Source organism: Dipodomys ordii, unplaced genomic scaffold, assembly GCF_000151885.1.
Source record: "Dipodomys ordii isolate 6190 unplaced genomic scaffold, Dord_2.0 Scaffold19, whole genome shotgun sequence".
Classification (NCBI taxonomy): Eukaryota; Metazoa; Chordata; class Mammalia; order Rodentia; family Heteromyidae; genus Dipodomys; species Dipodomys ordii.
The window spans coordinates 12,210,954-12,232,141 of NW_012267235.1; the positions used below are offsets into that span (position 1 = coordinate 12,210,954).

The window sequence follows — 21,188 nt, forward strand, 5'->3', positions numbered from 1 at the left end:
TGGAAAAGCTGAAGGCGGGCTTGGTTCAGAGACCCCCCCCCAAGGCCAAGTGGGCTGAGAGCTCTGGAACGAACTAAGTGAATTTCTCTGGGGGGAAATCCTGCTGTCCCTTCCTGGGCGGGAGGGCGGGGCCAGCAGGGCCAGCTGAGGCAGGGGGGGGTGGAGAACGAAGCCTTAGGGGCCTCCCACACCCCAGGTGCAGGAGACTGGGTCTCCTTGCCTCTGGTAAGTAAGTACCAGGAGAACCTCTGAGCCTGGGAAGCAGGTGCAGTGGGGACCCTTAACATGGAGAGAGACACTTTTGCGGACACCCAGGTGGGGGACCGGGTTCTAGGTGAAGGGCTCAGGTTTGTAGGGTGTGAGGAACATGTCTTCGAGTTGAGTTTTGAGAGCCTGTATACGTTGTGTGGGTGATTCCACTTGGTGGAATTGGCATAAGAATACTTTAAAGCTACTAGCGAGAAATCTGGTTGGTCGGAGGAAAGCTTAATAAGGAGGCAAGTTAGATTTGAGGTGTGGGGGGGGGAGTGTCTCAAAACTCAGTCCAACTCCATCTCTCCCCCTATCTTACTGTCCCCACTGCATCTGCCTGGCAGCAATCCAAGTCCTGGGCACTGTCAAATGGTTCAACGTGCGGAATGGTTACGGATTCATCAACAGGTATCCGAGGAACCCAGGGAAGGGGAGGAATGGGTGTCCTCAGAACTGGCTTGTGGGACTGGACACCTTCCCAACCTCATCCCTACCCCTGGCAAGGCACATGGCTTCCATGTCCAGCTGATGCTGGTTGAAAGGCTTTAATGACAGCACGCCTGTGTGCTCAGTGGCCAGATGAAGCCGCCTCCACATCTTCAAGGGCAGCAGAGGATTAATGATCTGGGAACTTGGCAAACCTAGCTCTGACCTTCCTGGCTTTTCTGTCTCCACAACTCCTGGAATTGCTTCATTATGTTTAGATGGCTGTGTCTTTGAGGGTTGTGTTTGGGTTCTTTGCACTTCTGGGCTCTTGTGTTGAAGTCCTCACCCATTTCCTAATTAAAGACAACCCATCACAACTTAGCTCACTAAAGAGCTGTGGCTCATTTGAACCCCTCATCTGCTGACACTGAGCTGGTGTAGGGGAGTGACAGAGGGAGGAGTTAGCCTCGCCAGAGACTGCTGCCTTCCTTCAGCTCTCCCTCCCCTCCCCCCCCCCCCCCCAGTGCTGGGAGAGGCTGTAGTAGTGAATTCTGAGCAGTTCCAGACCTATCCCTGTGGGGCTTTCCCTAGCCTGGGCACCCTGCCCATTCAAGCCCCCAGGGAGGCCTGAGTTCCCTCTTAGCAGGCTGACCTTTGTGCAGATCCCAGTGCTTTAGAGCATTTGTTCTGGGGAAGGCAGATTGCAGTGAAGAGTTCCTTCCTCTCCCTTCCCTATAGGGAATTCTAGGATAAACCAGGGCTAATAGTCAAGGTAGTGTAGAAAATGACTACTCCTCTTCTGTCTTAATCTTGGTCCCTCTGTGTCAAGAGGACCTCTAAGCTGAGGTGAAGACAAGGTTTTATGGTGATTTGGAGCAAGTTCTGGATACCTTGTCCTTTTCTGAAAATTGTTTTGCACCTCTGGCCCTGATCCTGCTTTCTTCCTCCTTGAACATGGAAGGAAATGTGGAATTTTCCACCCCCAATGTGGGCTGGGAGGAGGGGAGATTGGGCAGGGACAGTTATACCCAGCACCAGCAGGTTCTAAGGTGCCCCTGGGCAATGAAGGTGGAGCATTGGCAGGTAAAGAGTTGTTCCAGCTTCTTCCAAGGTGCCTTTGCCTCCTCCCTTTGCCCTTTCACTGAGGTTGAAAGTGTACTTCCTCCTCAAGACCAGCTTCTGAGGGCCCTGTTGGCTATCACCTCTTACTTCCTGGGCCCTGTGTACCCCCCAGGTAACTGGCACTTTGGAGAGGAGGGACAGGTAGGGAGGCCTCAGTGGAGCTGAGCACCTTACCACAGTCACCCCCTTAATGACCCATCCTGTTCTGCAGGAATGACACCAAGGAGGATGTCTTTGTTCACCAGGTAAGAGCTAGGTTTGGCTTTTTAAGGGGAAGAACTGGCCTTGTCTTTGAAGGCCTTTGCCATAAACCCTTAGCTGCACACTATTGTTTATCCAGCTCTTAACTGCACCATGGCCTGCCCGCATGGAAATAGATGCCCTCCCACCTGCCCCAGGTGCCTGTATCAACCACACTTGTGTTGGGTTACTGAATGGCCATCAAAATTGTACGTGTTGTCCTCGAAGTATGGCATGCTCACCACCTTCTGGGACCTGTTAATACCACAGGAAAGAACTGGGCAATTTTCTGAGGGAAAGAACTCAGGCCAGAAAGACTGACTTGGGTGCTGTGGGTCTCAAAAGTGTGGTCCCTGCACCTGCAACAGCAGCAGCAGCACCTGACATCTAAGCTCAGCCCTACCCCAGCTACTCAATCAGGCTTGGGGCTGGGGTCCAGTGTTCTTGTTTAGCAAGCTCCCAGGTGATTCTGCTGCTCACTAGTTTGCGAACCACTGCTTTGGTGGAGAGAGCTCTCAGTGGGATCGAGGTAAGAAGCACAGTATGTTTTACCTACTTTGCCACTGTAGACCATCTCTACTTTTTAAAGTTTACAGTCTTGCCCCCTGCTTATTTTTGAAGTCTGAGAGAGGAAGAGAAGAATGTCTTGAGACTGCAGTAACTTCACAGTGGGTTCCCAGGCCCCTAATTTATGACTCCCCCCACAATTTTTTGGTGGTTCTGGGATCCAACCAAAATCTAAGTAGGCCAGCGCCCCAACCCCACCCCTTCCCAGACTACTTTGACTATCTTCTTGCTCTACCTCCAGTCCCAGACCCCAAGTAAAATGTTGAAAAGAATGGGCGTCAGTGGCTCACACCTGTAAGCTAGCTACTCAAGAAGCTGAGATCTGAGGATTGTGGCTTGAAGCCAGCCCAGGCTGGCTCTTACTTCCAGTTAACTGTCAAAAACTAAAAACAAAAAGTCAGAAGTGGAGCTGTGGCTCAAGTGGCGGGTAACTAGCCTTGAGCAAAAATGCTCAGGGACAGTACCCAGACCCTGAGTCAACCCCTAGGACTGGCACCTAAAAATAGATAAAAACAATGCAATTGGGTGGAGGATGGCAGCAGGGTTGAGACCTGGTCTTGCTGCCCTCACTTTTCTCATTGCCTTTCCCCCACCCAGACAGCTATTAAAAGAAACAACCCCAGGAAGTTTCTGCGTAGTGTTGGAGATGGAGAGACTGTGGAGTTTGATGTCGTAGAAGGAGAGAAGGTTTGGTGGTGGTGGTGGTAGGGGGTGTTTCTCTGTGTGTGCGTGTGTATTATGGGCCAGGGTTGTAGGGAGGTAGCCTGGAAGTCAGCCTGGGCTTTACTCAGTGGAACCAGCTTTGCCTCTGATTGTGGGGATGGGGCTATATTCTCTCACCAAATGTTGTCTTAGCAATTGGACTGCTGTAAGAAGTGTCCTAAAGAATATGACCCTTTCATCAATCAGTAGTGTCTGCATTTCTTCTTTGCATGTAGTTCACCAAACACTTCCATGTCGGGCTGGGAAGGTGGCTCAGTGGTAGAGTGCTTGCCTTGAATGCATGAGACCCTGGGTTCAATTCCTCAGCACCATAAGCAGAAAAAGCTGGAAGTGGCGCTGTGGCTCAAGTGGTAGAGTGCTAGCCTTGAGCTGAAGAGCTGAGGGCCAGCGCTCAGGCCCAAGGTTCAGACCCCACGACCAACAACAACAACAAAACAGCCCACTTCCATGTCTCTTTTCCTCATGGAGCCCTGACCCTAGTAGGGTTCTCAGAGCCTCCCCTCTAGATTGAAAGAGATATGGCCCTTTCTGTCCACCTAACCCCAGTCTGGGGGGATTGTCATATTTTTCAAAGGATAGGTTGCTTCTTTTCAAATGGGAAGAACTCACTTTTCCATGGGGTGGGAGAGAAACCAGTAGAGGTTCCAGGAGCCACAGGATATCTGGAGGGAGATCTCTGGCTGGAAGCAGGGGACTCAGTTCTAGCAAACAGGTAGCTATGTATTTGGCATGGGGTGAGCTCTGACTTCCTCTTGTACTCTCCAGGGTGCAGAGGCTGCTAATGTAACTGGACCCGGGGGGGTGCCCGTGAAGGGCAGCCGGTATGCCCCCAACCGACGTAGGTTCCGCCGATTCATCCCTCGACCTCGCCCAGCTGCTCCACCACCCATGGTAGCAGAGGCTCCCTCGGGTGGGACAGAACCTGGCAGTGAAGGGGAGCGGGCTGAGGACTCCGGGCAGCGGCCCAGACGTCGGCGTCCACCACCCTTCTTCTATCGTCGACGGTTTGTGCGAGGCCCTCGGCCCCCCAATCAGCAGCAGCCTTTAGAGGTGAGGGAATGCCAGCTGTCCGTATACAAGAGAAAAAGTGAGAGTAGAGACCACAGGGTCCCCAAAGGAAATGCATCAGAGGGCTGGGAAGCTCCTGCACAGTTGACGATCCATAGCCCACCTAGGACTTGTACTTCCCAGGGCACCGACGGGGTAGAACCCAAAGAGACAGCTCCATTGGAGGGAGACCAACAGCAAGGAGATGAACGGGTGCCCCCACCCAGATTCCGGCCCAGGTACCGAAGGTAGGACTCCCGTTCTGCAGCTCATCTTCTCTTGCCTTTTTCAAAAGTTCAGTGTTGGGCCCTTGGGGATGGCGAGCCTGGGGGAGACCCTGGAGGGAGGCAGTCTACTCTAGGTTTCTTGGTTCCTTTTCTCCCTAGGCCCTTCCGCCCCAGACCGCCGCAACAACCTACCACCGAAGGTGGGGATGGTGAGACCAAACCCAACCAAGGCCCCACTGATGGGTCTCGGCCTGAACCCCAGCGCCCACGAAATCGCCCCTATTTCCAGCGGCGACGGCAGCAACCTCCTGGCCCCAGGCAGCCCACAGCCCCAGAGGTGAGGATCTTGGGTATCTAAAACTCTGGGAATGAAGTGCAAGAACAATTGAGACCCCCCCCACCCTCTTTTCTTTTTTTTCCTTCTCTTCTTATCCTGTCCCTTTGCATCTCAGCTCCCCTGGCCCCGCCCCTCTGGGCAGCCCACTGGCTCTGCTGCTGGCCACCACCCCACCCATCAGGAAACCTAGCTGAGGCAGGCAGACAAACCCCTGTCACCCCCACAGAACCCGCTCTCCCAAGCTTTCCTTGGAACCCAAACACTAGCTTGTAGGTGTGGATTGTGGAGACTGGCTGCAGAAGGCTGGGAAAGGGGAAAGTGGGAGAAAGACGAAGCAGAGGGCTCTAAAGAAGAGGAGTCTTAATTGGCCACTGCTGTTCTCTTTAGACCTCAGCCCCCATCAACAGTGGGGACCCCCCCCACAACATACTGGAGTGATTCCAACTCAAAGGACACCCAGAGCTACCATCTGGTTAGCGGCTGCTCCTCTCAGGGCGGGTAGCTAGAAGGCAAGGGACTGGGTTCTGATGATAAGTTATCCTCCTTTATGATTTGTCGTCTTTTTTTTTTTTTTTTTGCCCTCAGGTATCTGCCAGTTTTTCCAACTGACCCTACTCAGCACCCCCTCCCCTCTTTCCCATAATTCATGACATCGAAACACCGGCTTTTCCCTTTTTCCTTGAGACTCAGGAGGGCTAAAGCAACAGCCTTTTGCCTTTTTTTGCCCCTCTCTCTTCCCTACTATGGGTTGAAGGAAGGGATTCATCCTTATTATTCAGAGGCATCAACTCCCTCCCCTAAGTCAGGCTGTTAAAGAATCAGCCAGCTCTTAACCTCCTCCTGGTTGTTTTTCTTTCCCACCCAGTTTATTTTTTGTTTCCCACCCCCACCCCCTCTGAAGCCATTTTATGAACTGTCACGTGCCACCTGAGCCTCCAGTAAAAACAAAAACAGGCCTTCCTGTTGTCTTGATCTCTGCTGCTTCTCTTTTTTAGAGAATCGGGGATCTCTAGTAACTGCCACAGAGAGGGAGGGGAATGTGTGCAGTGGGCGGGACCTGTCTTGACCCTGGCTCCAGCATCCATAGCTGTGCAGCTATTGACAAGGACCCTCATTACTGTGAAGTGGGGCATAAGTGCCAGCATACGGAGGATTCTGAGACCGTGAGCTGAGGCAGGACTGAATGAGAAGGGGTGAGCAAGGGGGTTATGGTCACTGTCTTAGCCCACCTTCCAATGCCTATATGACAGGACACTCATGCAGTGACTTTATACATGTATATATACACATTTAATACAGCAGCCCTTTGATGGCTGCTCCCTGCCCCTTATCCATACATATACAAAAATATCTAAAGGCTCCCTCCCACCAATGTTAGCAGACAGCCTTACAAATCAAAAGCCTGTGGGTACAGGTTGCAAGTAGAGTGAGTTGGGCCCCCACTTGGCAGTCTTGGCAATCAGAATAGGGTCCCAAAACTAGAGTGGGTGCCTGCTGCCCTTTCTTACCACATGCGGGTATATACTGTCATGTGTTCCCTTTCACCCTGGAAGGCTGAACCTAAAGGGAGGGAGGAGAGGCACGATTTGGGGAGGTTTTGTCCTTTGCCCTGGAGGGGTCAAGACAGAATCCCCTTCACCTAGAGTTGGTGTGGCAAGAGTGTGGGAGGAGCTGAAGTTGGTGGGAAACTTGACTTGTCAGTCTGACATCCTGCTCTCTGCTTATGTTTGTCCCACTAAAGAAGCAGGCGAGGATCTCCCTTCCTGCAGTTCCCCTTTTCTAGAAGGGATGAAGTATTCTGGAGCTAGGTCTGGGTTGAGGCAGGAGGAAGGGGGGGGAGGGTCAGGGGAGAGTGGCCCACACCAATGGCCATGGCCTAACCACCACACATAAATAATCCAAGAGTCACACAGGGGAATGAAAGGGTGCTCAGACCATCCATCCCTCTAGCTTCCCACTTCTACCAGGTTGTAGGATTTTTCCACACTGGAAGTAATGGGATAGAGAGGGTTAAAGTGCCGCAGAGGAAAGGAGGGGTCTCAGAGGCGGAGGAGCTGGTTCTCTCTCTGGCCTTGGCCCCTCAGTCATTCTCATCTGGCCCTAAGTATTCCAGTTCCGTGCTGGGTTTCACCTCCTGTTCTAAAAGAGAGGGTGTCCGGCGGAAGGCGGCTGAGATCTGGTCAAATGTCCGGCCTCGAGTTTCAGGCACTTTTAAGAAGGTGAAGATGAAGAAGCCAAGCAGGAGGACGGCAAATAGAAGGAAGACGTAGGGACCCATAGCATCCTGGGACAGGTAGAGAAAGAAAAAAGATGTTGGCAGAGGGGTGAGGAGGGAAAAGGTGGACTCAGGCAAGCAGGAATTAAAGCTTTTTATAGGGATCTGGGGATGCTACAGGTGACCCCTTCAAGGACAATGGAAATGACCACAAATAAGAATTTACACTGAAAAAAAGGACTCTTTCAGAACCCTATCACCTTTGTTTTTGCCCTCTTCACTATCCTGTGTTACTGTGTTTGGAGTAGATTCCCAGCCATTTGTATTAATATGAAGCTTATTTTATTCCTGTTCTAAGTGAAGTTATGTCACTGGTTTGTTCAAAGACACAACTGTTGCCATCCAATATAGTTCTGCCCCCTTGTCTCCTTAGACCCCAGGGAAGCAGCTCACTAAAGTGACCCAAAGACCAACAGTTAGGGACTGGGGGGGGTGTCTCTGGCTAGAAACCAAGTGGGCTAATGGTGAGTTGCACTTGGTATCCAGTTTGGGAGAGTGGGACAGGGGTGGAGGACCTACCGCAATATACTGGAAACCCATGCCAACGATGAAGTTGCACGTCCAGTTGGAGAAACCAGCCACCGCCATTGCTGCTGGGCGGGGTCCCTGGCTAAAGAGCTCAGCCACAATGAACCAGGGGATGGGGCCAGGGCCAATTTCAAAGAATGCCACAAAGCCAAAGATGGCCACAATGGAAACGTAGCTCATGGCTGGAACCCGCTCCTAAAGAATAGGAAAACTGTTCAAATCTTTCAGGATCTTTCCTTGCTCTTGGCTCAGAGAACTGAAATTACTTTAAAAAATTATTTTTGTGATGCTCCTGGGGCTTGAACTGTCTGGTCCCTGAGTTGTTTTTTGGTTGTGGGGCTTGAACTCTGGGCCTGGGCTCTGTCCTTCAGCTCTGCAGCTGAAGGCTGGAGCTTTACCACTTGAGCCACAGCGCCACTTATGGTTTTCTGGTGGTTTATTGGAAATAAGAGTCTCATGGACTTTCCTTCATGGGCTGCCTTTGAATTACAATCCTCAGATCTCAGCCTCCTGAATAGCTAAGATTACAGGTGTGAGCCACCAGTGCCTGGCTTGTCCCTGAGTTTTGTTTTTTTTTTTTTTTTTGCTCAAGGCTAGCCCTCTACTACTTGAGCCACCCCTACTTCCAGATTTTTTTGGTGCTTAATTGGAAATAAGAGTCTCATGGACTTTTCCTGCCCAGGCTGGCTTTGAACTGCAATCTTCAGATCTCAGCCTCCCGAGTAACTAGGATTACAGGTATAAGCCACTAGCCCCTAGCAAAATCCACCCTTTGTGCCTGGGGTGGGGTGGGGAGGGGGTGATGGGGGGTTGTCTGTGGCTCACACCTGTAATCCTAGCTACTTAGCAGGCTGAGATCTGAGGATTTCAGTTCAAAGCCAGCCCGGGTAGAAAAGTCTGTGAAACCCTTATCTCCAATAAGCTACCAGAAAACCAGAAGTGGCGCTGTGGCTCAAGTGGTAGAGTGCTTGCCTTGAGCTGAAGAACTGAGGGACAGGGCCCAGGCCCAGAGTTTAAGCCTCACGACTGACCACCTCCCCCTCCACCGCAAAAAAAAAAACAAAAAACAAAAAAACCTGTCCTTTGTATCAGCTTGGGGGAAGTATTTTCTGAGTTAGATCAGACCTCTTCCTTCTCTTCTACCTTGTCCTTTCCCCCTTCTCTTCCCTCTTCTCTTCCATTCCTCTGTTTTAGGAGAAGTGGAGAGATGGGCAGGGTCTCACTATAAGATTTAGCCCGGGCTAGCCTTAAATTTATGATTTTCTTGCCTCAGTCTTCCAAGTGCTGATGCTTGGCTTCCCCACCCCCATACTGGAGATTGGAACTGAGCCTGGCATATGCTAAGCAAGCTATCTACCACCTGAGCCACACCTCTGACCATTTTTTGGGAGATAGGGTCTCACTTTTTCCCCTAGCTGGCCTCAAACTCTTGATCTTCCTGCCTCCCACAGAGCTGGAATCAAAGACATACTTAACTGTGCCTGCTTCCCTGGAGCGATTCTGAACACTAGCATTCTCTGGGCACCCCAAGTAGATTCAAGGAAGAAGGTGTGTTTTTCCTATGCTGGCCAATTGCCCCTCAGCTCTGATTCTTAGGAATTATTGCTCTTAAGGCTTGATGTGCATACTCTCTGGTTTGGCTGCCAAACCTGTGCTATAGCTACCTCCCAAGGCAGGCCCAGCACAGCCTGGCTCCCTCAGAAAAACCAACCATGGTTTCTGACAACTGAAGCCAATACAGGCTTGTCCCAGGATTTCAAGGCATAAGTGTTAAGGTCTGGCCCTGGCAAGCCACAGAAGCTCCTGGGCTTGTTCCTTTCCTTGGTGTATTGGGCAGACCCTCCCAGCGCCCAGGCCTCACCAGCAGAAGCAGAGCCACAGTCATCAAGATGGCACAGCCACACATGCCCGCCAGGCCTAGGAGATGGAGAGTCCGACGCCCAGCCCGCTCCACCAACAGCACCTATAGGGAGAGTCAGAGCTTGGCAGGGGGGTACAGGAAGTTGAGAGGACTTGGGTGGTTAGGGACAGCCCTTCACAGTGCTGTGAAGCCAGTGTCACAGGCAATTCCACAGGCAGATATTTACCGACACTAAGGTGAAGACAGTGTTGACTACGCCAGCTCCTATGGTGGCATAAGCTGGCTGAGCCACTCCTGCAGACTCAAAGATGCTGGTTGAATAATAAAAAACCTAGAGGGAAAGGAGGAGCAAAGAGGATGGCAGCGATGACTTGTTCTCCACCCTAGCCACACCAAGCTAGACTGACCCTAAGTATTGGAGAGGAGGAGGCTGCCCCCTTTTCCCTTCCCCTGGCCTGATGCATGACCCATGCCCTGCCAGGAGGCCGCTCCATACGTACAGCATTGATGCCTGAGAGCTGCTGGCTCAGCTGCAGCACAACTGCAATGACCAGGGGCTGCCGGTGGGTGCGGCTGCCCAGGAGCTGGAGCAGGGACAAGGGTCGCTCACGCTCCAGTTTCCGCTTCTCATCCTTCAGCTCGGCCAGCACATCAGACACATCTGCCCAGCCCGTCAGGCGCTTCAGACCTGGGGGTGGGGAGGGTCAGGCCTGACAGGGCCTGAGAGGAGGCCGGGTGCTAAAAGAATGGGGTGGAGGCAGGGGCCTGAGCTATACAAGGGCCGAGTGCTCACTCTTTCGGGCGGGCCCCTCCAGGTTCCGGATGATGTAGAGGTAGCGGGGGCTTTCCGGGCAGAAGGGTAGCAGGATCAATTGTAGTAAGGCAGGGAGCACTGTGATGCCCAGGAGCAGTGGCCACAGGGTGGCAGTGCCCAGCATGGACTCTAAACCCAGCACCTGTGGGAAAAATTGGGAAGAAGGGCAGGTAACTCGGGGATCCAGCCTGACTCTGGTGGCCCATCCCAACCCCCCCCCCAAGGCCTGGCCTATTCACCTGGGCAATTAGAATGCCAATGACAATGGCCAGTTGGTTAAGTGTCCCCAAGGCACCCCGAAGATGAGTGGGAGCAATCTCTCCCACATACATGGGCACCAGTCCTGACGTTAGCCCTGGAAAGTGGGAAGAGAGGGCTGAGGGGAGTTGCCCACATCCATCCAGAAGCCCAGGTATGGTGAAGGAGAGCAGGGCTCAGGACAGGGATGTGGTGCTCATGAGTACCTGAGTAGGCGCCAATTAGGAACCGTCCGAGAATGAGTATCTCATAGGAGGCAGTGGCATTGGCCAGCCCCATGAAGGTGCCCCCTAGCACAGCCAGGGCATTGTTGGCCAGCATAGCCCTTTTCCTGGAGGGCAAAGAGTGGGGCTGTGAATGTCAGAATACCCACGCTGTGGCTCCCCAACCACTCCCCCACTTTTGTTCCCCAGCCCCATACCTTCCTAGCCACTGAGAGATGATGCCAATGAGGAAGGAGGAAATCATGCCGCCCACAGAAAAGATGGCCACAGAGAGAGCCCAGAGGGTGGTGAGGGTGCCTGGCGGGATGGAACCAGGTCCCTCAGGCCCCTGCCTCCCCAGCCACGTGGCATTGTAGCTCTGTTCAATCACCTGGAGGGGGGGAACAGCATGGAAGTGATTCCCTGCAGACCCTTCCCTTCCTACCACCCCTGAGGAACCCCTAAACCTGCAGGTCACCTCACCTTCTGAGGGGCATTGATAACCCCAATGTTGTAGCCAAATTGCAGAGAACCAAGCACAGCAGAGAACACGGCAAGGACTAGGGTCCCAGTCACTGGCTGCTGAGGAGGCTCCCCGTCCTGAACAGACAGAAGGCAAGAGGGCCATGTCACATACAATCACGCGTTCTTGTCTTCTGCCAGGGGCCAGCTTGAAGCCTACAGATGCTGGGTTCCATCCAACATGCACAGTGAGAGAACTGGACCATATTAGGAATTGTTACCAAGATCTCACTATAAACAGGAGCACCCAAAGGGAACACAGTTGAGAAACTGGATGTTTGAGAGTCCACAGGCAGAGACACTTTGAGGACCTAAGTCCTAAGATTCATTCCCCTGTGACCTTGGGGCACACTCAGATTTGTGTGACCTTGGGTAAGTCACTTCTCCATGCTGAACGGAATCTAGGTTTCCTTTTCTGGAAGGTGATGTTGCCCCACGCTGGGCTACCTTGTCAGTGAGTATGGTGAACATCAAACTCAGATGCTCACAGTAATCCTGACAGTGCTGGTTTTATAAACTGACAAGTGCATTATTATCATCAGTCACTGTTCTCTCCCCTCCCTTGTGGGGGTTCTCTCAGCCAGCCAGGAGGCCCCCAGCAGGCACCCAAAAGGGCATTTCCAAAAAGGACATCCAGGTCATTCCTGAGGTAACCATCTATGTCTCTGCCTTGCCCCCCCCTCCCCTGTTTCCAAGCTGCAAGCAAAGGTTGGGGGGCTGTGCAGAGATTCTTGCCAAGGAGAACCATGCCCATGGGAAGAGAGGCATGGTGGCGTGAGGGGCGGTGGCCACGGTGGCTGCTTGCTGGCGGCACAGACTGTCTCCAAGCGGAAACCTGAGCTGGGGGGGGGGAGGGGGTGACACTCCCCTCTGCCCCTCCACCCATCACAGGGCTGAGAGAAAGTTCAGCGTCCTGGAGGGCGCCCAGGAATGGGGGTGGGGACTACAGAGTGCCTCCAGTCCTCGAAACACCGCAGGGCCCAGCAGACAGACAGCTTGTGGAAGGTGGACTTCTGCTTTTCCCAGTTGAATAGAAGGTAGAGTGCCCCCAAACCCGACTCCGAGTGCCGCGGAATAGGAAAGAAGACAAGACTCCGGATCCCTAGAGTCCACTTGCAGACTGGGCCCCATGAAGGTCCCCCGGACCCGCTCTGTCTCTTGACAGGATTGGAATTCGACAGTCACGGGTTGTCTAGGCCGGGTATAAATAGCCTGCTCCCACATCCACCCCCTGCGCCAGTGCAGGGACCGCCCCCTAATTGACCCCGACAGCGACCCCAGCCCCAGAAAAGCCAGACTTGTATCCCCGGCCCCCGGCCCGCCCCTGCAAGCCAAACCCTACTTCAGAGCCGATCTGTTGGAAGCCCGATGGCATCTTGTCTTAGAAGAGCTGCAGAGATGAGAGGCGCCCGGGGGATCTGTGGCCCCGGCCTGGCGGGGGGGCAGTGGGTCCTCCGGGGTCCCGGAGCGACGCGCGGAGAGCAGGCTTGGAGGGACCCACACTCCCAAGCCCAAGAGCCGGAGAGCGGCGGGGCTCCCCGGGATCTGGTGGAGCACGGCTGCGGAGGGGGAAAAAGTTGCGAGGAGCCACCACCACTTCACTCCGGCCCCCGCCACGGGTGACGCCCTTCGCAACACTCATTGGCCGGCAGCCCGCACACCCCAAAAAAGGCCCCGCCCCCTCCCTGTGCCTGGGGCTGCTTGGCTCCTGGTGGAAGGGGCGGGGCGCTGGCCGGGGCCCCGCCCACCCACGTGTCGAGACTCCTCCCCCCCGCATCCTAAAGCCTGGGGCAACAGCGCAGGGCGCGGCGGGGCCCACCGTGGGGTGCAGAGGAGGGGGTGGGCCAGCGTGCGGGCCCCGGGCGCGGGGAAAGCGCCGGTGGCGGGACCCGTGGTGCGGGAGCGGGCGCGCGGGGTGGGTGGGAAACAATGCCCCGAAGTAACCCAGAGTGGCTATTTTTAGTTCCCACGTTAAGGCTGGGCCAAATGTCAAGTCCCGGGTGTCCCGGCCTGTCCCGGGCGGGGAGGAGGGTAAGGAGATGGAGCCTTAAAGAGTCCGCACATGCTTCCCGCAAAGGGTTTACCCAGGCCCTAGAAAACTCTGTTCCTAGTGGGTACGGTGGCCGTGCGCCGTGGCCAGGGCACTGTCCATCGGCCCCACGCTGGTTCCTGGAGGTGGCCCCAGGGACAGGTGCTCACGCCGACGGCGCCACCCAACCCTGAGGTCCCCGAGTCGCCACGCATGTGCTGAGCGCGTGGATGACACACTCTGCATAGCCTGCTCCAGCCCGGCTTCCCGGCTAAGCCCCAGTGGAGAGGGCATGACCCCGGGTTGGCAGGTCTCCAGAAGCTGGAGACCCGAGGGTACCCAGAGCGCAAGTTCAGAGAACCGGTCTCAGAAGTGCGGGGCTGCAGTGCCACCTGGAGGGAGAGCGAGGAGCCGCCGCCGATCAGACGAGTTCAGCCTGCCTGGAGTGGCTGGCCATTCTCCTCCCTAAGACTTAGATTACACCCAGCCCAGGTGCCCAGCTACCTCCTGGATGGGACAGTTGATTTCATATGACCGGCTTAACCAGCTTGTCTAAACGTGGTGGTCCTCCTGACTCGTTTACTTCTTTATCCCGGTTAGTTAGCCTATCTTCCCCATGGTGAAAGTCATGCTTCATTTCTCCTGTCCACCGCACTCCATTCTCTCCCTCTCCTTCTCCATCTCCCTCTCCCTCTCCCTCCCACCTCCTTCTCTCCCTCCCCCCCCTCTGTACCTTAAATTAGGCACTATTTCTCAAGGCTAGCACTCTACCACTTGAACCACAGTGCCCCTTCTGAGGAATCCAACCCAGAGCTTCATGCATGTTAGGCAAGCACTCTACCACTAAGCCACACTCCCAGCCCTTCCTTAACTTTTTTTGCACAAGGCTGTTGCACTTGCTGGGTCCTGCGGCTCACACCTGTAATCTTAGCTACTCAGGAGGCTGAGATCTGAGGATCATGGTTCAAAGCCAGGCGGCAAAGGAAAGTCCATGAGACTCTTATCTCCAATAAACCACTAGAAAACCAGAACCAGAAGTGGCATTGTGGCTCAAGAGATAGAGGGCTAGCCTTGAGCTGAGGAGCTGAGCATCCAGGCAGTGTTCAAACCCTACGACCAACAAATAATAAATAAACAAACAAATAATAAGGCTGTTGCACTTGAACCACAGTGCCACTTCCAGCTTTTTTGGAGTAGTTTATTGGACATAAGAGTCTCACATAGGGCTGAGAAGGTGGCTCAGTGGTAGAGTGCTTGCCTTGCATGCATAAGGCCCTGGGTTCGATTCCTCAGCACCACATACACAGAAAAAAAAGCCGGAAGTGGTGCTATGGCTCAAGTGGTAGAGCATTAGCCTTGAGGTGAAGAGCTGAGAGACAGCGCCCAGGCCCAGAGTTCAGGCCCCACAACCGACAAAACAAAACAAAACAACAGCAAAAAAAAAAAAAAAGAGTCTCACATACTTGCCCAGGCTGGCTTCAAACCAGGATCTTCAGATCTCAGCCTCTTGAGTAGCTAGAATTGCAGGCGTGAGCCCCTGGTGCCAGGTTTCCACTTCCAACTTTTTTTTTTTTTTGGTCGGTCGTGAGGCTTGAACTCTGGGCTTGGGCGCTGTTCTTGTGCTCTTCAGCTCAAGGCGCTTGAGCCACACACCACTTCCGGTTTTCTAGCGGTTTATTGGAGATAAGAGTCTCACGAACTTTCCTGCCCAGGCTGGCTTTGAACCACAGTCCTCAGATCTCAGCCTCCTGAGTAGCTAGGATTACAGGCGTGAGCCACAAGGTGTCTGGCTCCACTTACAACTTTTTGAAGGTAAATTGGAGATAGAAGTCTCATGGACGGGGGCTGGGGAGGTGGCTCAGTGGTAGAGTGCTTGCCTTGCATGCATGAGGCCCTGGGTTCGATTCCCCAGCACCACATAAGCAAAAAGAAAAAAGCCGGAAGTGGCGCTGTGGCTTAAGTGGTAGAGCTCTAGCCTTGAGCTGAAGAGCTGAGGGACAGCACCCAGGCCCAGAGTTCAGGCCCCATGACCGGAACCCCCCGCACCCCCCCCCCAAAAAAAAAGAAAAGTCTCATGGACTTTCCTGCCTGGGCTGCTTTTGGAACCATAATCCTCAGATCTCAGCCTTCTACGTGGTTAAGATTACAGGTTTGAACCACCAGCACCTGGCTTGTTTTTTCAAGTTACACACACACACACACACACACACACACACACATTTCCCTTCCCACTCCACCTCCCAACCCTCACCCTCTTATGCACCACCCCCATATTCCCCAGAGATTGACCTCAAGGCCTTCTGCTTGCTAGGCAGGGGCTCTACCACATGAGCTACACCCCAGAGCCCAAATATTTATTTTAGTAAGACAATATGAAGAAGAGATGAATCGGAAAGGACGAAATGTTTCCTTCTTCCCATTCAGGAAATGCAAATGAAGACTCCAACTCTGGAGTTTTTAATTACACACACTGGTAGTCCTGGGACCTAGGCATAGTCCCTGAGCTTCTTTTGCTCAAAGCTAGTGCTCTATCACTTGAACTACAGCTCCACTTCTGGTTCTTTTGGTAGTTTAGTGGAGATAAGAGTCTTAGACTTAGCTGGGTGCTGGTGGCTCATGCCTGTAATCCTAGCTACTCAGGAGGTTGAGATCTGAGGATCACAGTTCAAAGCCAGCCTGGGCAGGAAAGTCTGTGAGACTCTTTTTTTTTGTCGGTCGTAGGGCTTGAACTCTGGGCCTGGGCGCTGTCCCTCAGCTCTTCAGCTCAAGGCTAGCGCTCTACCACTTGAGCCACAGCACCACTTCCAGCTTTTTCTACTTATGTGGTGCTGAGGAATTGAACCCATGGCCTCATGCATGCCAGGCAAGCATTCTACCACTGATCCACCTTCCCAGCCCCATGTGAGACTCATTTTCAGTAAACCATCAGAAAACTGGAAGTGGCATTGTGGCTCAAGTGGTAGAAAGGTAGAAAGCTAGCCTTGAGCTGAGGGACAGTGTCTAGGCCAGGGTTCAAGACCCAGGACTGACCAAAAAAAAAAAAAAGTCTCAGGCTTTCCTGTCCAGGCTGGCTTTAAAACCTCAGTTCTCAGACCTCAGCCTCCTGAGTAGCTAGGCTTATACAGGTGTGAGCCTCCAGCACCTGGCTACATTGAAGTTTTTACATTCATCTAATTTTTCTTCACTTGTACTATGGCCATTTTAGTCTAGACAACCAAGACCTTTTTCCTTTAAGAGGAGGGCAGAGTGCAATTTTCAACTAACCTCATCACTCTGTTCACTCTTTCTGTTAAATTTTTTTTTCATCTCGGATCTCTATCTTACCTGTCCTTTCCTCAAATGGACAATCCATTCCTGGTCTTCCCCTTCTCCTTCCTATCCCCCCCTCCCCCCACTGCAGTCGTGGAGCCTGAACTCTGGGCCTGGGCACTGTCCCTCAGCTCTTCAGCTCAAGGCTAGCACTCTACCACTTGAGCCACAGCGCCACTTCTGGCCTTTTTCTTTTTGCTTATGTGGTGCTGAGGAATCAAACCTAGGGCCTCAGGCATGCAAGACAAGCGCTCTACCACTGAGCCACCTTCCTAGCCCCCCCTCCCACCCCCCCCGGCCCCTTCTTGCTCTGTAGCCTAGGCTGTCCTAGAACTTGAGATTCTCCTTTCTTAACCTCTAGAGTACTGGGATTACAGGTTTGTGTTATTTGTTTTGCTACACAAATACTTACAGTATGAAATGCAAAGCAAACACAAAAAACTCCTTATTCAAAAATAAAAATGCTGTGGGCACTAGCCTGTAATCCTTGCTACTCTGGAGCCTGAAATCTGAGAATCTTGACTCAAAGCCAGTCCTGTCAGAAAAATCTGTGAAACTTTTTTTCCTTTTCTTTTTCTTTTTTTTCTGGCCGGTCATGAGGCCTGATCTCTGGGCCTGGGCACTGTCCCTCAGCTCTTCAGCTTAAGGGCAAGCGCTCTACCACTTGAATCACAGAGACATTTCTGGCCTTTTCTGCATCTGTGGTACTGAGGAAATGAACCCAGGGCTTCAAGCACTCTACCAGTAAGCCACACTCCCAGCCCTCCAATTAACCACCAAAAAGCTGGAAGTGGAGCTATGACTCAGTGGTAGAGAGCTTACCTTGAGCACAAAAGCTCAGGGAAGCACATAAGCCTTGAGTTCAAGCCCCAGAACTAGTGCGCGCGCACACACACGTTCCCCTCCTCTGAGAAGTCTTAGTGGACTTTCTTATAGAATGCAAAGTCTTAGTGGACTTTCTTATAGAATGCCTGTGTCCTCACATGCAATCTATTATGATCATTTCTTTCTTTCTTTCTTTCTTTTTGAGTCCAGTCGTGGGGCCTGAACTCTGGCCTGGGCGCTGTCCCTCAGCTCTTCAACTCAAGGCTAGCGCTCTACCACTTGAGCCACAGCGCCACTTCTGGCTTTTTTCTTTTTGCTTATGTGGTACTGAGAAATCGAACCCAGGGCCTCATGCATGCAAGGCAAGCACTCTACCACTGAGCCACCTTCCCAGCCCTCTTTTTTTTTTTTTAACCACCTTCCAAGCCCATCATTTCTTTTCTGTGTAATTCAGTACCAAAGGACAGAAGGTCATCTTGTTTATCTGTATAAATTTGTACCTAAGGGAATACCCTCAATAACTTTTTCTTTTTTGTGATACTGGACTTGAACCTGGGGCATCCTGCTTACTAGGCAGGTGCTCTACCACTGAGCCACGCCTCCATCCCTTTTCTTGCATTGCTTATTAAGATTGGACTTTGCTTCCTGGCTGGACCATTGCTGTGCTACCTGCTGTAGCTGGGATAACAGGTGTATGCCACTATACCCAGCTTCTTCTGTTATGAACTCTTGGCTGCCCAGGCTGACCTGGAACTACTCTCCTCCTGATTTCAGCCTCTCATGCAGCTAGAATGACAGGTGCTGCCGCCACAACAAACTATTCATTAAGGGCTCTTGAGTATATGCCCAAGCTGGCCTTACACTTTGATCCGCTGATCTATCCCAACCAGTTAGGATTACAGGTGTGAGCCATTTATGCCCAGCTTCCTTTTTTTTTTTTTTGTCAGTCATGGCCTTGAACTCTGGGCCTGGGCACTGTCCCTCAGCTCTTCAGCTCAAGGCTAGTGCTCTACCACTTGAGCCACAGTGCTACTTCTAGTTTTCTGGTGGTTTATTGGAGATAAGTGACTTACGGACTTTTCCTGCCCAGGCTGTCTTTGAACCGTGATCCTCAGATCTCAGCCTCCTGAGTAGCCACCGGCGTGAGCCACTGGCACCTGGCTATATATATTTGAGTGAATGAAATGAATGTCTGCTGCTTTATGGCTAAGAACATAAGCATTTATGAGCAGAAAGGAAGAACTTGATGAAAGGAAAGAGATACTAATTAAAGAGGTAAAAGAAAAAGAAGTCAGGTGCTAGTGGCTCACGCCTGTAATCCTAGCTATTCAGGAGGCTGAGTTCTGAGGATCATGGTTCAAAGTCAAGCTGGGCAGGAAAGTCTGTGAGACTTATCTCCAATTAACCACCAGAAGTGGCGCTGTGGCTCAAGTGGTAGAGCGCTAGCCTTGAGCTGAAGAGCTGAGGGACAGTGCCCAGGTCCAGGGTTCAAGCCAAGAGGCAGGGGGAGGAGGGGGAAGGTAAGAGGCAGGGAGAGGGAGGGGAATAGGGGGGAGGGAGAGAGGAAGAGAAGGTACAAGATACTGCGCTCCAGTGGCTCATGCTTGTAATCCTAGCAACTCAAGAGCCGGAGATCTGAGAATCCCAACTGGAAGCCAGCCTGAGCAGAAAAAATCGGAGAGATTTGTAATGATCTAATTACCTCTAATGAATCAGCAAAAAATCTAAAAGGTATGGTTCAAGTGGTAGAGTGCCAGTTTTGAGCCTAAAAGCTAAGCAACAGTTTGAGACCCTTGTTAGATGAGGGAAATCAAATCCTGTAAGTGTTGCTAAAAGGAAACTCCTATTGGGTTCAGGCAGAAGAGGAAACTGCCCCCAGCACAAGATGGAGCCATGGGGGGCAAGAGAGCTTATGGCAGGAGAAGAAAGATTATATAGGGGAGGGAAAAGGAAGGTGTGTGGCCACAGCAGATTTCCGAGGTGATCTCAGAGGATGAGGAAACATGCCAGAGGGACCACCATGCCCCCAGGCATGCCAGTTGCCTAGGTTACAGGTGCTGGGCAGAGACTTGCAGGGTGCACTCCTAAGGAGAGAATTAAGGGAGGGGGCCATTTCTCCCTGGCGGACCTAACAAATCCTAACTACTCAAGAGGCTGAGATCTGAAGATCATGGTTCAAAACCAGCCTGAGCAGAACACTCATCTCCAATTAACTACCAAAAAGCCAGAAATGGAGCTGTGGCTCAAGTGGTTGAATGTTAGCCTTGAGCAAAAAAAGCCAAAGGAAGCTGGGAGCCAGGGGCTCATGCCTGTGATCCTACATACTCAGGAAGCTGAAATCTGAGGATCATGGTTCAAAGCCAGCCTGGCAGGAAAGTCTGTGAGACTCTTATCTCCAATTAGCCACCAGAAAACCGGAAGTGGTGCTGTAGCTCAAGGAGTAGAGCGCTTGCCTTGAGCTGAAGAGCTAAGGGACATCGTCACCGAGACCCAGAGTTCAAGCCCCATGACCGACAAAAACAAAAAGCAAACCAAAGAAAAAAAAAGCTAGGGCTGGGAAGGTGGCTCAGTGGTAGAGCGCTTGCCTTGCATGCATGAGGCCCTGGGTTCTATTCCTCAGCACCACATAAGCAGAAAAAGCCGGAAATGATGCTGTGGCTAAGTGGGAGAGCTCTAGCCTGGAGCTGAAGAGCTGAGGGACAGCACCCAGGCCCAGAGTTCAGGCCCCAGGACCAACCAAAACAAAACAAAACAAAAACCAAAAAAAAAAAAAAGCTGAAGGACAGTGCCCAGGCTCTGAGTTCAAGCCCCAGGATTGGCACGATCAAAACCAAAATAATGAAATGGAAACAAAAGGGAGGGGGGTTTGAAAAGAGAGACACAAATATATGAGCTTGTGTGTTAGTCTGTGTGTGTGTGTTGGTGGTGGTAGGGGCAGCATAGCTGGCTAATTTATCTTGAAAGTTTTCTTAAACTCTGTCCTTACAGATTTTATTTTCTTAGCTTCTTTGTCTAGGTAGGGAGAGAAGAGACTGATTGGTAGGAGAAATTCTGGATCTTCCTCCTCCCCACATCCAACTCCTACTATCTATATTCACTTTGCTTCTAGCATCTGGAGGAAACTTTAATCCCTGAGATCCAGCAGCACAATATGCTCCTCTTTTCCCTTCCCTATATTTTGTTGATTTATTTGGCTCTAAGGTGCAGACAATTGAACAACACACAGTTCTTGGTGCATAGTTCAATGAAGAATAATCTGTTTTATTTTTTATTTTGGAAGATGATCTGAAATTGTATTTATTACTATTAGTACCGACTGAACACATTTCTCATTGTATCTCTCCCCCCACCCCCTCACCCCCTAGTCTTGGAGCTTGAACTCTGGGTCTTGGGGCTTGAACTCAGCATGGGAAATGTCTCTGAACTCTTTTTGCTCAAGGCTAACTAACACTCAACCCTGAGCTGCAGAGCGCCACTTCCGCTTTTCTTTCTTTCTTTTTTTTTTATGATTAATTGGAGATAAGAGTTTCTGGGACTTTGCTGCTTGGGCTGGCTTTGAATTATGGTCCTCAGATCTCAGTTCCTGAGTAGCTAGGATTACAGGGCCATTGTATCTTTTAACC

General features: G+C 52.0%; 2 protein-coding genes across 2 annotated transcripts; one reads left to right on the top strand and one right to left on the bottom strand.

Annotated features, from left to right (window-relative positions):
- Positions 1-285: 285 nt before the first annotated feature.
- Positions 286-5,908, top strand: Ybx2 (Y box binding protein 2). Its single transcript, XM_013013129.1, has 9 exons — positions 286-406; positions 597-660; positions 2,012-2,045; positions 3,205-3,294; positions 4,096-4,380; positions 4,522-4,625; positions 4,764-4,941; positions 5,329-5,413; positions 5,527-5,908. Exons 1-8 carry the CDS (start codon positions 286-288, stop codon positions 5,377-5,379), a joined length of 927 nt encoding a protein of 308 aa, XP_012868583.1. The 3' UTR covers positions 5,380-5,413; positions 5,527-5,908.
- Positions 5,909-6,204: 296 nt separating this feature from the next.
- On the bottom strand, positions 6,205-12,938 carry Slc2a4 (solute carrier family 2 (facilitated glucose transporter), member 4). The gene is made up of 11 exons (XM_013013476.1): positions 12,745-12,938; positions 11,364-11,480; positions 11,099-11,271; positions 10,884-11,008; positions 10,659-10,774; positions 10,399-10,561; positions 10,106-10,293; positions 9,832-9,936; positions 9,606-9,707; positions 7,736-7,939; positions 6,205-7,225 (listed from the first exon to the last, which is right to left on the bottom strand). Exons 1-11 carry the CDS (start codon positions 12,775-12,777, stop codon positions 7,022-7,024), a joined length of 1,530 nt encoding a protein of 509 aa, XP_012868930.1. The 5' UTR covers positions 12,778-12,938; the 3' UTR covers positions 6,205-7,021.
- Between the last annotated feature and the right edge of the window lie 8,250 nt (positions 12,939-21,188).

What these genes read in the sequence shown, in the direction of transcription:
- Ybx2 (XM_013013129.1), top strand. Translation starts at nt 286, where the DNA reads ATGGAGAGAGACACTTTTGCGGACACCCAGGTGGGGGACCGGGTTCTA. An exon ending in AGGATGTCTTTGTTCACCAG is followed by an intron (nt 2,046 to 3,204) that starts GTAAGAGCTAGG and finishes TCCCCCACCCAG; the next exon opens with ACAGCTATTAAAAGAAACAA. An exon ending in ATCAGCAGCAGCCTTTAGAG is followed by an intron (nt 4,381 to 4,521) that starts GTGAGGGAATGC and finishes TGTACTTCCCAG; the next exon opens with GGCACCGACGGGGTAGAACC.
- Slc2a4 (XM_013013476.1), bottom strand. Translation starts at nt 12,777, where the DNA reads ATGCCATCGGGCTTCCAACAGATCGGCTCTGAA. An exon ending in TTATCAATGCCCCTCAGAAG is followed by an intron (nt 11,272 to 11,363) that starts GTGAGGTGACCT and finishes CCCCCCCTCCAG; the next exon opens with GTGATTGAACAGAGCTACAA. An exon ending in GGAGGGGCCCGCCCGAAAGA is followed by an intron (nt 10,294 to 10,398) that starts GTGAGCACTCGG and finishes CCCCACCCCCAG; the next exon opens with GTCTGAAGCGCCTGACGGGC.